The sequence below is a fragment of the Aphis gossypii genome, chromosome X, assembly GCF_020184175.1.
Source record: "Aphis gossypii isolate Hap1 chromosome X, ASM2018417v2, whole genome shotgun sequence".
Lineage (NCBI taxonomy): Eukaryota > Metazoa > Arthropoda > Insecta > Hemiptera > Aphididae > Aphis > Aphis gossypii.
This window is the reverse complement of record NC_065533.1, coordinates 55,185,837-55,202,772: the sequence shown is the minus strand read 5'-3', so window position 1 is coordinate 55,202,772 and position 16,936 is coordinate 55,185,837. Positions and strand designations below refer to the sequence as shown.

The 16,936-nt window shown below is 27.2% G+C and overlaps 1 protein-coding gene across 8 annotated transcripts; it reads left to right on the top strand.

Annotated features, from left to right (window-relative positions):
- The first annotated feature begins 21 nt into the window (after positions 1 to 21).
- On the top strand, positions 22 to 15,102 carry LOC126551965 (UDP-glucose 6-dehydrogenase-like). Of its 8 annotated transcripts, none has more exons than XM_050206381.1 (16): positions 24 to 278; positions 4,019 to 4,631; positions 8,204 to 8,391; positions 8,456 to 8,593; positions 9,536 to 9,700; positions 9,951 to 10,148; positions 10,233 to 10,380; positions 10,502 to 10,596; positions 10,682 to 10,885; positions 11,543 to 11,698; positions 12,136 to 12,300; positions 12,388 to 12,535; positions 12,654 to 12,748; positions 12,828 to 13,031; positions 13,679 to 13,834; positions 14,588 to 15,102. In XM_050206381.1, the coding sequence occupies exons 3-16, from the start codon at positions 8,233 to 8,235 to the stop codon at positions 14,714 to 14,716; spliced, it is 2,160 nt and encodes a 719-aa protein (XP_050062338.1). In that variant the 5' UTR covers positions 24 to 278; positions 4,019 to 4,631; positions 8,204 to 8,232; the 3' UTR covers positions 14,717 to 15,102. The 8 variants fall into 8 exon arrangements, 7 of the variants coding, with proteins under 7 accessions (XP_050062338.1, XP_050062337.1, XP_050062336.1 ...); XM_050206380.1 differs by having other exon boundaries at positions 24 to 405; XM_050206379.1 differs by lacking the exon at positions 24 to 278 and adding an exon at positions 1,718 to 3,878.
- The last annotated feature ends 1,834 nt before the right edge of the window (positions 15,103 to 16,936 follow it).

Below are 16,936 nucleotides of genomic sequence, written 5' to 3'. Positions count from 1 at the left end.
TATTTATTAAAAATATTTTATCGTGGCTCGACAGAGCAGGCTGGACGGTCTCCGTGTTGCTTACCGTCCAGTCGCGGAAATCGCTGATAAAAGAATACGCGCCAGTGTCGTTGATCCGATGTCAGTAACCGCGGCTGGGCCAGTCGTTCTTGTTGCTACAATATTACGGTAACTGGCGTTCCGACCGTGTCAGTGCCAATGGTTTGAAAAATCTGATTTTACGACATGACCATAGATAATAATATCGATGATATTATCTACGGACACGACGACCTACGGTATAGAGAATATTATAGAGTTCTCTGGATTATCTGTAATATTATTATAAAATTTATAAGCGCCAAAAATCAGATAATATGATTTGTGTTATTATAGTTCGTCAGTAGTTGTAGTCAGTACCTTAGAGTAAGTACTCACCGTCACTCAACACCCGCATTTGTTATCTCCGTCTTACGAGTGCGTAATATTGCAAATTTACACTCAAGCTTCAGAAAATCACTTTTAGCTCCGTTAGTTTAAAAATTACAGTGGATAGACCTATTATGCAATTTGACGGTAAGAACATTATCTGTGTTTGCGTGTTGTTTTTTTACGATTATTAAGTTTTTTGGCGAGCTATGAGTATTTTTAATTTACGTTATATCATATTATAATATGCATAACTTGTTAAAAAAATGGAACTACCTATCGTAAAAAAAATCGACTTACAAAAACAGATAGTGTTGTCATCAACAAGTTTCGTAATAGGTCTATAAGTCTATTCACTCTAATTTTTAAACTCTCAGTGCCATACGTGATTTGCTGGACGTAAATTTGCCATGTTACGGACTTGTAAGACAGACACAACACATGCGGGTGAAAAAAAAGACCTTGGCCTGTGGTGATGCCATTGCATAATGTGTCTGGGCACTGAAAAGGTTAAACAATTAATATTTAAGAAAGTTGTTTTCCTAAAAAACAATGTTTACGTCGTTAGATTTAATTTTTATTGCCGTCATGTGCTGCAGCCCTAAAATCACTGTATTGCACATTTGTTTGGTCAATTTTAGATTATAACTCAATAATTTAGTCTCCTTACGTATCTGGTCCGATTAATTCTCTTGAAGCGATCCAAAATTGCTTTTTGAGATTTATTAGTAGGTATTAATGTAAAATTGAACGTTTACCTCACACTTCATATAAACCTTTACTTTTTAACTTAAACCTTGATGCTCTTCAAATCAATGGTTAAAACAAGATGTATGTTTTGTATAAAAACTGTTGAATAACTATTAACATAGTTAACTGTACGGATTTATTATCTAATTTAACGTTTTTAGTTCCTGGTTATACTAATATTGACAGTCTGACACTTTTTATGTGCCAGTCCAACGTACTTTATATGGTAAAAATTCTCCATTAATTAAAACTATGAAACATGTAAATAACTTTAATATTAATATTTTTATTTGTAATTCTATTGATTCTTTTAATCTATATCTTAATAATTTAATCACTTAACACTGCATATATTTTGTTTGTAATTTTGATTCTCTATTATATGTTAGTTATTTAATCACTTTATTATTGTATCTTCACCACGAACAAAGATATATCTTATATATCTTAGTCTGTGATCTCCACAATACTTTATGATAATTGTTTGATATTCTACATAATATACTATTGTAATTGGGCTCGACCGCTTAATAATAAATAAATAAATAAAATAACTAATATAAGTAACAAAAAACTAAAATAATATCTTTAATGATAAATATACTTATTTTTTAATTATAAAATAAAATAATAATTTAAAAATGATAATGAATTTTTATGTTGTATGCCATTTGGTGAAACAAGTTAGTCCTTTGCCACAACATAAACTTATTTGACATTTTCCACACATCATAAAAGTAAAACTTTTGCAATCTGGATTTTTACATCTAGTTTTTTTTTCACTTTCAATTGGTCAATGATTTAATTTATCAGTTCTAACCTCTTTTGGTGGTGCATGCTGGCCTATTTTAGTGCTCATTTTACCTTTTTTTATAATTTCTTCTTGCACATCAGTAGTGGAATGTCGACGTTTAGGGGTATAGGTACTAATTTTGCAGAGGAATAAAGCAAGTTGTTCCCTAAACTTTACCAATGATAGTACACTATTATTTCCTTTCTGTTTATGAATTCTTTTATGTAGAAGTCAAGAATTTACTACAGTTACATCCAATAAATGGTGGAAAACTCTTATGTACCATTTTCTACTCCTCATCTTTATCTTATGATGCCCAAGTAACCCATCTAATAAATCAACACCACCCATGTGTCTGTTATATACTTGTATTATATTTGGATAATTAACCTCAATTCTTTTTTTTTTCTGTCAAACCTACTTACTCTTACAACTGAGTCCATAGCAGTAAATGTCAACAGCAAACTTATGATTTTTGTATCTTTCCATGTGTGATATGACAGCAACTTTGTCTATATCTAACACTTAGGAAATACAATGGACAGTAGTGCCCCTAGGTTGTTTCATTAGAACAGAATCATCTGGCAACATTACATTTTTTTAACCTATTTCTTTTTAAAGTGCTTAAAGATATATTTTAAATAAGCCAATAGTGGCAATGTAGTATAATAAATGTCAAAAATAATTTAAAATGTTGATTATTAGGTATAACTCTACTAAGGCGCATAACAACATTTGCACTAGCACCTAGGTCTGGCCAACTTTTCTACTTTCACTATTATTTTCTTGACCTGAATAAAACTCAAAATTATATGTAAAACCTGAGACACCACTAAGAACAAAAAACTTGTAACCCCATTTATAAGGTTTATTGGGTATATATAGTTTGAGTGAACTTGGTGCTTTTGTAAGATATATTTGTTCATCAACTCTCAAGTTTTCTTCAATTGGTGTAGAACTAAATCTTTTTCTTAACGTTTCAATAAGTGGCCTAATTTTATGTATTTTATTTGTCAGGACCAGTAGAGCTTGACAAATTATCATTAAAATGAAGATTAGCTCTAATTCTTTCAAATATATTTAAAGTTATTGTAGTTTTTATTAAATCATTATCTAAAACTGGAAACTAATAATTTCTAATATTAAATGTATTTACCAAACTCATAATTATAAGAATACCAATATATTTTTGTAAGTCTTCATTATTAATTTTTAAGGGGGTACTAGAGTTATTCTGTACACCATATTTATATGTTTCACAACATATATGATCTAATAAATTAAAGGTAAAAAAATATTTGAATATCTGAAAGGGTGTTTCTAATTCAAGGGTATCACTAGGTAAATTGAAATTGCCAAGATAATGTGTATTTATTACTGGAAAGTTACTTTCAGTCCAAACAACATTTTTCACTTCAATTGGATGTATAGAAGGTACTGATACAATAGATGGGATTGTTTGTTTAGGTTGTCTAGTTTTTTTATTACTTGAAACATTTTGTTTTCTAATAACTGGTTCAGTGGATGTTGAGGGCGATGAAATATTTATATCAGAAAAATTATTATTATCTACAACAGCTTCAAGAATAGGAAATATAATATCTTCATCGACAATAGATTCAGAAGAAAACTGTTGAGATATTAATCCTTCAACGGTAGTAATATCTGGTTCTTCTAATAAATTACTATATTTACTATATAAATCTAGTTGATCATCATCGACGTTACTTTCAAAATCATTTTCATATCCTGATGGTATATCTAATAACTGTTATATGTCACTATAGTCTATTTTATTAGCCATATAAATTAATATTCCTAAAAAGTACACTAAAAACAGTCGAAAACTCAAAATAATATTAGCAGTTGAACAGCGATAGTCAGTGAAACGCAAGTTGTTGGCTATTAGCATGAACTAAGATATACGGTACATTCATGGCTATTAGTAATTATTTGTTTATATCACAAATATCGCATATATTACAATATAGTCGCACGATTAAACGGCCCCACAGGTTTGAACAAAACAATTAAAACTTTTCGATATTTTTTTAAAAATTGTTCTAGGACGATATCGTCAAACACAAATTTCAAATCGCCTCCCTATTGGCGCGATCAGTCGCCAACGCTGATTTTTAGGCGCCAATACGGGTTCCAAAACCATCACTACAACAAACGTCAACACACAGTGCAGCCTGGGCAACGCGCGGCCATGTCAGCAGTCGCCACCGCCGGACAGTGGCGGCGGATACGAGGGAGGTGGCGACGGGACGATCGCCCCCTCCTCGGGCTGTATTTTCTAATTCTCATATTATAAATAATATTATAACATTGGGCTGGAGCTCACTGAAAGCCGATGTTTCATTTGTGAAAATCTCCCCCCCCCCATCGGGTGACTTCTGGATCAGCTCGTGTACCTCCGTCGACTCGGTATACTAACCTACCGCAACGACCTTGTCGCCACTCGCCCCCGAGCGTACCACCACTGAGTCCGTGTCCGTCGATCCGTTCGCGTTACCGTGCCGATCGTGTTTGTTTGAGTGTGAGTGTATGTGTTTGCCGTAGATCGATAAAACGCACGACGGCCTGCCCTGCAGCCGAACAATTCTGTTGCTGCGCGCCTATCACTGTCAGCGACGTTATCACGACTCCGGTCCAAGACGAGTCGATATCGCTCACGGTAATAATTTGCCAGAGTATAAAATAAGTGATATGAATTAAAAAATTATTAAATTGTATTACGCGCTTAACACGTTGTCCGTTACTGTTTCTAGTTAATCCTTACACGCGTGTAAGGTCGATAGGTAGGTACGTCGGCTACATCATCGACTTGGATGTGTTATAATTTTAGAGGTATCACGGTCAAACGTTTATGATAATATTATATTGCCCTCCCACGACGAATCCCCACGAAAATCGTCTTTTTAGGTGGCAGTCGGATTTTTTTATTTTTTCACCCTGTTTAGCTGCAGTCGTGCTCGTTGTTGTGTATGTACGATTAATATAGGTAGCTTTTAGTTCTACAGTATTAAAGTTTTAAATTATTACTCTAATCGATGTTTGTACATAGTAAAGTGGTATACATGTAAAGTACCTTCCTCAATGATACATAGTTTGGAAAGGTATCTTCTTGCAGGACGAGAGTATTATACCTTCTTAATACAGTCGACTCTCAATAACTCGAAATTCAAGTGGGAAAAAAAAATTCAACTTACCAAAAATGTCGAGTTATCAAAAACTTTTAAAAAGTATGTTTTTGTTTTTAGATTTTTTACATTAAAGAAATAAAAAAAAAAATGTTTTCTTACATTCTTATTTTTCTGACAAGACATTGTTGAACCAATTTTAATAAACAGAATTCTATATCAAAGTATTCTCCTAGCTTCATTTTTTTCCAAGTTGATGGGTTTAAATAAAGTTAAAAATTTAATTAATTTTAAATTATAGATTTTTAAAATAATATCTTGATTTTTTTTATTATTGTAGGCAATGTATTCGCTGGAATTACAAAATCTTTGGCTATTTTAGGTTTTTTCTTTTCGTCTTTTTTGATAATTTTAAGCAGGTTCATTTTTTTGTAAGTGATAATGTTGTTAATTTTGAGTCATAATAACCACTGTATTAACACTGTTACACACACGAACCTGGAATGTTAAACTCTGGAATTTAATACCTGAAAAATAAAAATCTGGACGGAAAAAAAATTGGAATTTAAAATTTTGAAATCCGTAATAATCTGATCTGGACAAATTTTGGACCGTAAAAATTAACTTTTAAGGGGTATGGGTATTGTTTTAATAATATTTTATTATTATGTTTTTTTTTGGGATTTATTTTTCTTATTATTATAAACAACCATTTATTACAAATTAAAAAATCATCATACAATGTATATGGTTTGTTTATATCCTATAAGCAAAGCTTGTGTTGGAGGCAGAGAGTTATTTTGGTGAATTTTGGGATACATTCAAAAACCTTCAATTATTATTTCAAATTTTATTTTTGTATAACAAAAGGTTAGATTATAGGTATTTTAAATTCATAGAGTACATAATATTAATATATAATATAAATATATTTATTTTTTAAGTACCTACATACCTATTTTAGATGACCTAAATAAATTGTCTGTAAAAGACAATTCTGACAAAAATTACACTATTGACCATAAATAGTTTTAAATTTTATAATTCTTTAGATCTCATACAATGATGATGTTGAATTGTATAGTTTCATTGGTCCATTTTAAGCATTTAAGAAAAAATATTTTTGAAATAAAGCCCATAAACCAATTAAAAAAAACTCCAAAATTTTCATAAAGTTATAAAATAATATATTATATCTTTATTAAGTATAATTTTATGAAATTATTAATCATGAATTCTAATTTAGTTTATTATCATAAACAGAATATATTTTTATATTTTATCAAATCCTAAGAAAGTCATTAAAATATTCGCTACATACTGGGCAACATTTAAGATATAGGAGGTTTAAACAATCACCATATAGAATTTTATGGCCACAAGGAATTAAGGCATGTGTCCTTTCAGCATCTGTGCATATTATACAATTGAATTAAGGTTATAGGTGTAGTAAATTATTATAAAATAAAGTAATAGAAATTTGGAAGTTATAAAAGGAGTTTAAAATAGACTAAGGAAGGCAAGAAATCCATTCCATGTATTTCTAAATTCATATTATTGCTATTCATTCATGTCAAAGTGCCTTCATTTAAAGGTCTCTCCGTTCAAATATTGACTAAAGCCACTAAACACCTACAACATTTATTTTATACTTATTGTGAAAATATTTTTAATAGATTGTGTAAAAAGAAATAAATGTTGAAAAAATATTATAACCAATTTTAGAAAATTTAGAAAAAAGTGCATTTACCTTTTTATAATTTTTATATAATTTTATTTTTTTTACGAATATTTAATATTTTTTAAAAGGGCGACGGGAAATAATTTACTATCAAAAAAAAAAAATCTTGAAGGTTCTGTTTCAGTAATTAATCAGTAGAGCGCGCTAAAGCAAATGTCAATAAATTACTAAACTCAAAATATTGTATACTATATATTTCATTTTTTTTTTCATTTTTTTCTTTATTTAACTTTTTTTCCACGATTTAAAATATTATTATTTTTGTTTTATATTTTTCTAATGCCCTATAAAGGGTTAAAAAACCACTCTAATGGTAGTAACTGTTGACTCAGTTCTTTACGTCTATATATCTTATTAAATATAAAACAATAATAGGTAAGTAAGTTTTCATTCATATTATGGTAAATATTGTATATTTGTATTTTGTATGCTTCTAAAGTGTACGATGAAAAAAAATGTAATATAAAAAAAAATCGAAATATAATACGAATATAATTTGTATCAAAATATTGAACTGTAGTATACAACCCAATCTACCTAATGTTAGGATAGCCGATATCTGTATCAACAATCTTATAATGATAATTGCTTTTATTTTGTACCATTTTAAAGTGTGAACTTCTATACGAATTCTTTTCTATATTATATATTATTAAAACATATAAGTCATATATAAGTCATATTATAGAACATAGGTATTTATTTATATTTTATGTTCATAAATTATTACCTACTAAAACAAAATGCTGAATTAAATATAACCTTACAATTATTCATTAATTTAAAATTTGGTTTAAACAAGAGCTGTAGGTAATAAGCTCATAAAATTAGGTACAAAATGCTTGATGTTAACTGTGTTAAACAAAAATTACTAGATTAGTGAAAAATTATAGAATTAAAATCAAAAAATTAAATTAAATAATACTTAAGTTATAAATTTAGTTGTATAAAAAATGCAGCCTCTGATTTGTTTATACTTTGAAATTACCTTCATTAAAGAATTATAGAATTATAAGTTATAGATTCATATAACCTGCATAATATTTATATTTGTAAAATAAATTATATACAATATGAGCACGAAAAATTAGAAAAGCTATGTCACTATGGTCGGTGTACACAGGTGACTCTATACAAATAGTAAATAGGTACTCAAAAACTAAAACGAATTCGGAAACTAATTTAGTTTTTATAGATAATACCTATGTATAGTATATAACACGTCATATTTCACAAATAAAAAATTATAACAATTTTTAAAGTCCCCGATTAAACTGTTACTATTTTGAATCTTTTCAAATATTTTTTTTATTATATTACCTAATTATTTAGTGTTCGTGTTTAATTTAAGGCAATTGTTTCAAGTATAACAGGTTGGCATAAATTTCTACGGTATGGCGATCACAAAAATATGCTGTATAGGTGCTGGATATGTTGGAGGGCCCACTTGCAGTGTAATAGCAATGCAGTGTCCACATATAAAAGTCACGGTTGTAGATATAAGTGCTCAACGTATATCTCAGTGGAACTCAGAAAAATTACCCATTTACGAGGTGATTTAAAATATTGAGTTGTGTTTAAATTTTTCATATTTATACTCATAATAATTTTATTTAGCCCGGACTAGATGATATCGTAAAAAAACAAAGAAATGTAAACTTATTCTTTTCTACTAACATCGAGGAATCTATCCAAGAAGCAGATTTAATTTTTATTTCTGTAAATACTCCAACAATGACATTTGGAGTAGGCAAAGTAAGTAAAGTTTACATTTACCAATAAATGTACCTATATGATTAGGTGTATATACTCTGATATTTTATAATAGTTGTAGGTATCTGCAATGTGAATTGTAATTGAATAAGTTATGATATTACGGGTGAGTATAAATTAAAATTCATTGATTTGAAAAAGACTCTGAACCGATATAGAGTGTCTGCAGCCTTCATATTTATTATCTAGGTATATTATGTATCGTTATTATTTATTTTTGATTTTTGCGGTGTTTTACAAATGCAGGTCCGATTTTGGAGGACTATTTTTTTTTATTTTAATTACATAATATTGTATTTTTAAAAACAATAGTAAACAAATACATAAAGCTCTAATCACTATAATATATAAAAACTAACAAATCATAAAACTGATAAGTAGGATGCACACTTAGTACAGCCAACAAATAATTAACAAACCTCTCCTTTGTTTTTCGATAAAAAATAATGTCATCAAATAATTTAAAAATATATAATAGACGTATAACATCTAATGATAAAATTTAAATTTACATACCTATAAGGTATTTAAAATAAATTTACTACATGCATTTTTTTGCTTATAGGATAATAAAATGTAAATTTCGATGACACATTGAAATTGAGAGTATAAGTACTTTATACCTACCTTTTGGCTTTTGGACTTATAGAGTAAAATCCATTATCAGCAAATTAAATAAAAAACGATTTATAATTCCAACTCAAGTTTAATTTGGATCTTAAATATGTTAATAGTATTGATTTTTATTGTAATGTAAAAATGTATTATATATTATAAGTATACCTATATATTATTAATTATAAATATTTTAATTTAAAATCTAGTTTCAATATATCGTATTTTTTATATAATTATTAAACAAAAGTATGGTATAGATACATAGCTAATAGTTTGATATTAATCTTTTTTTAATATTTATTATAGGGACGTGCTGTCGACTTAACGTATGTTGAAAACTGTGCTAGGACTATTGCCCAAGTTTCAACTAGTAATAAAATTGTAGTGGAAAAAAGTACAGTATCGGTACGAGCAGCGGAAAACATATTAAACATTTTAAATGCTAACGATAAGCCAAATGTAAAATTTCAAGTAAGTTAATAAATACATTATGTCATTATGTGTATAGTATATATATATTTAATAGATGATTCAATATGGTATATTTACTATACTATTTAATATTTACTTTGACACTTTCAAGGTAAATATATAATAAATAACACAATTTATTTATACCCTTCCAAAATGTTTTATCTTATAAGAGCAGAAACTTGAATATAACGTAATACGTAGGTCATGAAATTTATGACTAGATAATATGTACTATATGTTAATATAGGTACTATCTAACCCCGAGTTCTTGTCTGAAGGTGTCGCTGTTGAAAACCTATTAAATCCAGATAGAGTTATTATAGGACACGAAGAAACCGCTGATGGCTTATGGGCTTTTAAGGAGCTCAGTAAAGTCTATTTGAATTGGATACCCGAATCAAAAATCCTCAAAACAAACATTTGGTCTTCAGAACTCACCAAACTAGTAAATTCAAATTGTGTTATGTTTGTGATATAAATGTATAACATGGTATAATATTAATACTTACCATCATAATTATGATCATAGGCGGCTAATGCATTTCTCGCTGATCGAATTTCTAGTATAAACTCAATTTCTGTAATATGTGAAGCGATTGGGGCAGATGTCAGTGAGGTGGCTAAAGGCATAGGTCTCGATTCCAGAATTGGCCCCAAATTTTTACAAGCGTCAGTCGGTAAATATTATTTGTGTAAATTATAATATATCTAATATATATTTAATATTTTATTTGAAAACTTAAATTTATTTTGAGCCGTTGGTCACATTTTGTCTATAAAACACAAACATGTTTAAAGGTTTCGGAGGCAGTTGTTTTCAAAAAGATTTACTTAATTTAGTTTACATATGTGAATGCTTAAATCTTCCACAAGTAGCTGTTTATTGGCAACAAGTAACAATTGTTCTATTGTTCTATTTATAACTTAATTAATTTTATTTTAAAAAATAAAACAAAAATAATTTATTTTAATCTACAGGTACTAGACATGAACGTTTATCAAAAATCTCGATTTTCGAATAAAATTATTAAATCACTGTGTAATACGGTCACTGGTAAAAAAATAACAATGTTTGGATTTGCGTTTAAAAAAGACACAGGTGATACTCGTGAGTCACCTGCAATATACGTTGCTAAGACGTTACTCGACGAAGGAGCAAAACTTAATATATACGACCCGAGGGTGAGTTGAAATAACAATAGTTGTATAGACTATAGAGTCAATGAGATATAAAATGTAAAATTCTATAAAAGGAAAAATCAACATTTGACAAGGACGTTATTTATATACAGTTTTTATTTTTAAGATCCATGTAAAATACGTACTGTTATTAATATTTTCATTATCCTCAGAATATACGTCTATCTTATTATTATTCATGATTAAAATGGATCTATAATCCTAAAAACTATCAATGTCTCAAAATCTTAATAAAATATTTAACAATATTTTGAGCTGTATCTTATTTTTTTTAAATTTTGTTTGTCGTCCAACAAAAAAAAAAAAAAGAAAAATAATTTTAAAGTTAAATGGTAAAGTTGATAAGTCGAAAATATCATTATTTATATATCAAATCAGAAAACCAAAAATATTATTTATCCACAAGCGTTACGTTAAATTGCAATAAGCAATCAATTAATACGGATGCATTTTGTACGGGTAACGAAGTGCACAGGGATAACTAGTACCTAACATTTGTATTAAATTTAAAAATTACCTATTAAATGAGTTTGTTTTTAAATAATTTGAATAATACAATGTAATAAAATAACGAAATTGTATCTATATGATTATTTTTATGGTTCATAATATGATTATTAAAAAAAATATTGATCTTAGGTGGAACCAGGACAAATCAAAAAAGACCTCACGCATCTATACGTTACTGATAATCCAGAAAATGTAATTAAGTCAATCGAAATTCACGATAATCCATACAGAGCTTCACACTCGACACAGGCTATTGTAATATGCACCGAATGGGACGAATTTGTGGTAATTATTTACGAGAAAATTATTTTATTTAAAGTACTGCCTATAATATCTATTTACATGTACTTACTCGATCTAATTATAATTTTGATAAATCGATAATTTTTTTCTCTGCAAAGTCCATTATTAAGCATAATTAAGTTATATTTTGTACTTGCTTATAATGTTAAACATAATTATATTATATCTATTTTAAAATTAACACTCGATATTTATAAATTGCGGAATCGTATTATAATAATTATTGGTCCACTCAGAGAGAAACATACAATTTTGCTAATATTGTATTAATTGTTAATATAATAATATTTAAAATGCACATTTATTTCTCAAGGAAAATATTGTATTGAAATACATATCTACTATTATTTATTAAGATTATACTACTCAAGTAGTATTGTTTAAGATTTGTTATCAAATAATATATTATTATATTCTAGAACTTAGATTACGAAGAAATTTATAAGCATATGATAAAACCAGCATTTATTTTTGATGGTCGTAAGATTCTGAATCACGAAACCTTGGCCACAATTGGGTTCCAAGTTCATACAATTGGAAAACGTTACAATACAATAAATATGTCTTCGGAACTGACCAAACTAGTAAATTCAAATTGTGTTATGTTTGTGATATAAATGTATAACATAGTATAATATTAATACTTACCAACATAATTAATATGATCATAGGCGGCTAATGCATTTCTCGCTCGACGGATTTCTAATATAAACTCAATGTCTGTAATATGTGAAGCGACTGGTGCAAATGTCAGTGAGGTGGCTAAAGGCATAGGTCTCGATTCCAGAATTGGCCCCAAATTTTTACAAGCATCAGTCGGTAAATATTATTTGTGTGAATTTTTACAGTTTTCTAGTATAATATTTGAAAACTTAAATATTTATATTGAACTGTTGGTCACATTTTGTCTATAATTAATATTCAAATATGTTTAAAGGTTTCGGAGGCAGTTGTTTTCAAAAAGATTTACTTAATATAGTTAATATATGTGAATGTCTAAATCTTCCACAAGTAGCTGTTTATTGGCAACAAGTAACAATATTGCTCTATTTATAACTTAATTAATTTTATTTTAATAAATAAAATAAAAATAATTTATTTTAATCTACAGGTACTAGACATGAATGTTTATCAAAAATCTCGATTTTCGAATAAAATTATTAAATCACTGTGTAATACAGTCACTGGTAAAAAAATAACAATGTTTGGATTTGCGTTTAAAAAAGACACAGGTGATACTCGTGAGTCACCTGCAATATACGTTGCTAAGAAGTTACTCGACGAAGGAGCAAAACTTAATATATACGACCCGAGGGTGAGTTGAAATAACAATAGTTGTATAGACTATAGAGTCAATGAGATATAAAATGTAAAATTCTATAAAAGGAAAAATCAACATTTGACAAGGATGTTATTTATACAGTTTTCTTCTTAAGATCGATGTAAAATACGTACTGTTATTAATATTTTCATTATCCTCAGAATATACGTCTATCTTATTATTGTTCATGATTTAAATGGATCTATAATCCTAAAAACCATCAATATCTCAAAATCGTAATGAAATACCTATTTAACAATATTTTGAGCTATATCTTATTTATTTCAATTTTTATTGTCGTCCAACAAAAAAAAAAAAAAGAAAAATAATAATAATGTTAAATGGTAAAGTTGATATGTCGAAAATATAATTTTCAAAAATATTATTTATCCACACGCGTTACGTTAAATTGCATTAAGCAACCAAATTTAACACGGATGCATTTTGTACGGGCAACGAAGTGCACGGGGATAACTAGTAACATTCGCATTCAATTTACAAATTATTAAATGAGTTTGTTTTTAAATAAGTTGAATAATACAATGTAAATAATATAATAAAATAACGAAATTTCATCTATATTCTATCGGATCATTTGTATGGTACATAATATGATTATTAAAACAATTTATTGATCTTAGGTGGAACCAGGACAAATCAAAAAAGACCTCACGCATCCATACGTTACTGATAATCCAGAAAATGTAATTAAGTCTATCGAAATTCACGATAATCCATACAAAGCTTCACACTCGACACACGCTATTATAATATGCACCGAATGGGACGAATTTGTGGTAATTATTTACGAGAAAATTATTTTATTTGAAGTATAATATCTATTTACATGTACCTTAGTACCTACTTACTCGATCTAATTATAATTTTGGAGGACGGAGTGGCCGAGCGTTCTAAACCGTCGGTTGCGATGGGCACTGTCGCCGGTTCGAACCTTGGTCACGGGCGGCACCTCTCTTCGGGCAAGTCACGGTGTCTGGAGATAGAGGCCGCCATCCCTCATCGCGGCATGGTAGAAACCTTCGGGTGCCCTAATAGAAATTCTGCTAATTAGGCGTCCGAACTAGGGCTTTCGGGCCTAATCCTGGACTATATACACCATACGAAAAAAAAAAATTATTATTTTGATAAATCGATCATTTCTTTTTCTCTGAAGTCCATTATTACGATTTATACGCATAATTAAGTTATATTTTGTACCTACCTATAATTTCAAACATAATTATATAATATCTATTTTAAAATTAATACTCGATATTTAGAAATAGCGGAATCGTATTATAATAATTATTGGTTCACACAGAGAGAAACACATAATTTCGTTAATGTTGTTTTAATATAATAATATTTAAAATGCACATTTATTTCTTAAGGAAAATATTACATTGAAATATCTATTATTATCTAAGATAACATTACTCAATAGTATTGTTTAAAACACGGTTTAAGATATAGATAAGTATATCTTAAAGCCCTGCAGGGTTTAAAATGGTTTAAAATTTGTTATCAAATAATATATTATTATATTCTAGAACTTGGATTACGAAGAAATTTATAAACATATGATAAAACCAGCATTTATTTTTGATGGTCGTAAAATTCTGAATCACAAAACTTTGGCCACAATTGGGTTCCAAGTTCATACAATTGGAAAACGTTGAATTTTAACATTTATTTTGAATTTTGTCTTCCATTCAATTATAATATTAATTAGGTATTTTTGCTACTCCAGAAAATATCAATAAATATATTTATATTTTTTATGTTTCTATTTTATAACTAAATATCTTAAACAAACTTTTAATTAACGTATACGTGGCCTTATATTTAATAACATAAGAAATTAATTACTAAAGGTAAGTCAGGATATATTGTACCAATGTAAAATTTACATATTTATATATATTTGTATCTATTTTGAATTTTTATAATTATTGATGTATGAATACTTTTATTTATTACCTCTTAAAGAAAAAATAATTCTAAGCATGAAAACAAAAAGTGCTTTATTAAGTTATTTATTAACTTAATGAATATTTTATAGGGTAATTATATAGTTATATAATTAGACATTCTAACAAACATTTATACCTACAATGTATAATGTATATGTACCTATTTTAATTTATATTTATGTTATTATTATAGTTATAGTGTATGTAATTTTGATGTATTATTTTTTTTAAGAACCTCATTATTGTTTACTATAATTTATTTTAAATGTTGATTAAAAAATTATTACTTAATGAGTAATGACTAATGTGAATGATACATTTTTGTTTTGGTTCATGAAAATTTATCTATTTCTTAGTTTACTCAAAAAATAATTTATAAAAAGTATTATCTCTTCTAATTTGATTTTACTAAATGTAATAAATTTATATTTCATATCTTAATACTGAGTAATTTTATTAAAACGGTTTAACATTAATTTAATTTATTTACTAATCTAATAATATAATGGAAGACTGATACCAAGGTAGATGGGATATTCATATGATGGCTGATTAATGTTGGAATCTGCAAAGGGACAATGTGAACAAAGTACATTAGTAGTTATATTATAGGTAATATACATTTAATTTACAAGTTTTAAAAATTATTTGTGTACAATTCTTTTGAGTAAATGCTTTTTAAAATGTAAATTGTTTAAAATTTAAATCATTAGAAAAACGTAGAATGGTAAAAATTCTTCATTAGATACATTATTAATCCTATTAAGGACTCAGGTCTTATTTATTATTTACAATATTTAATATTTATGTGTGATATAAATTTAATAAGAAGTTATTTTCTTAATAAGAATTAAAACGTCATAGGTTTACCTATAAGTATAAATATGACTTAATATAAATTTTCTTTTTTAAAAATTACAATCTCGCTCAAATAGATTAATTTAAATCTCTCAGTAATAATATTAAACACTATGTATACCAAATAAAAAATATTGAAAGATATATACCAAAAAAAGGCACCAATATCTTGATTTATAAAAAACTATCTAACCAATAATTAATAGCTTTTGCCAGTAAAGCTTTATCATTGGATAAACCACTTTATGCTATTCTACTTGTGAATTTTGTTACTCTTATAATATGCATTATTTTAATTTATATATTTTTGTAGCACTTTTCTATTATTATTATTATTTGATATTATTATTTCTAATATATTCTTTATTATTCTAGTGCTTTGACTTAATATATAGTAAATATTTAGTTATTTTTTTTTCTATCAACTTTTAGCTTTTACTATAACATGTTTAATCGAACACATTGGTTTTGATATTCATTGTTAGTTACATTTTAGTGGAACCAACAGTTTTTTTTTTGTTGATATACAAACTTTATACATTAATTATATCTTTAAATCTGTGTAAGTCATAATAAGAGGATGAGATATTTTACATATATTTAAAATTAAATCATTAATTAACAATAATTTATGTTTGAAAAATATTTTTTAATAGTTGCAAAATAAATTCTAAGTTTCAGAGACGTAACTATTAGAGAGTGTAAAGCTCAATTCAAGATTATATGGTAGAGTAGAAAAAGTCTGAATAACATAGACTTAAATTAATAGTTTTATAAATCACAAATTATAAATATCACAAAAAGTAAAACTATAATATGTTTTGATTCATTTTAATTTAAATGTCCAGTATTATTCTAAATTATTTGGAAAAACAGAAAATTGAAAATTTTTGGGTGAAATTGATTTTGTTATAACTCAAAAGTGAATTATCTGCAACCACTAATTCCAAATATCAATATTTACATTTTTCATACATATTATTTTCAAAATATTGTGATATTTTTCACAACCTTTTTAAAATTTGAAATAGTTATAATCTTTAGTAGGTATATAATTTCTTTTAATTC

Bases quoted from the DNA above. Each gene is read 5' to 3' on its own strand.
- LOC126551965 (XM_050206381.1), top strand. From the start codon at position 8,233: ATGGCGATCACAAAAATATGCTGTATAGGTGCTGGATATGTTGGAGGG. The intron at 10,886-11,542 runs GTGAGTTGAAAT...TATTGATCTTAG, and splicing joins TTAATATATACGACCCGAGG to GTGGAACCAGGACAAATCAA. The intron at 13,835-14,587 runs GTAATTATTTAC...ATTATATTCTAG, and splicing joins CCGAATGGGACGAATTTGTG to AACTTGGATTACGAAGAAAT.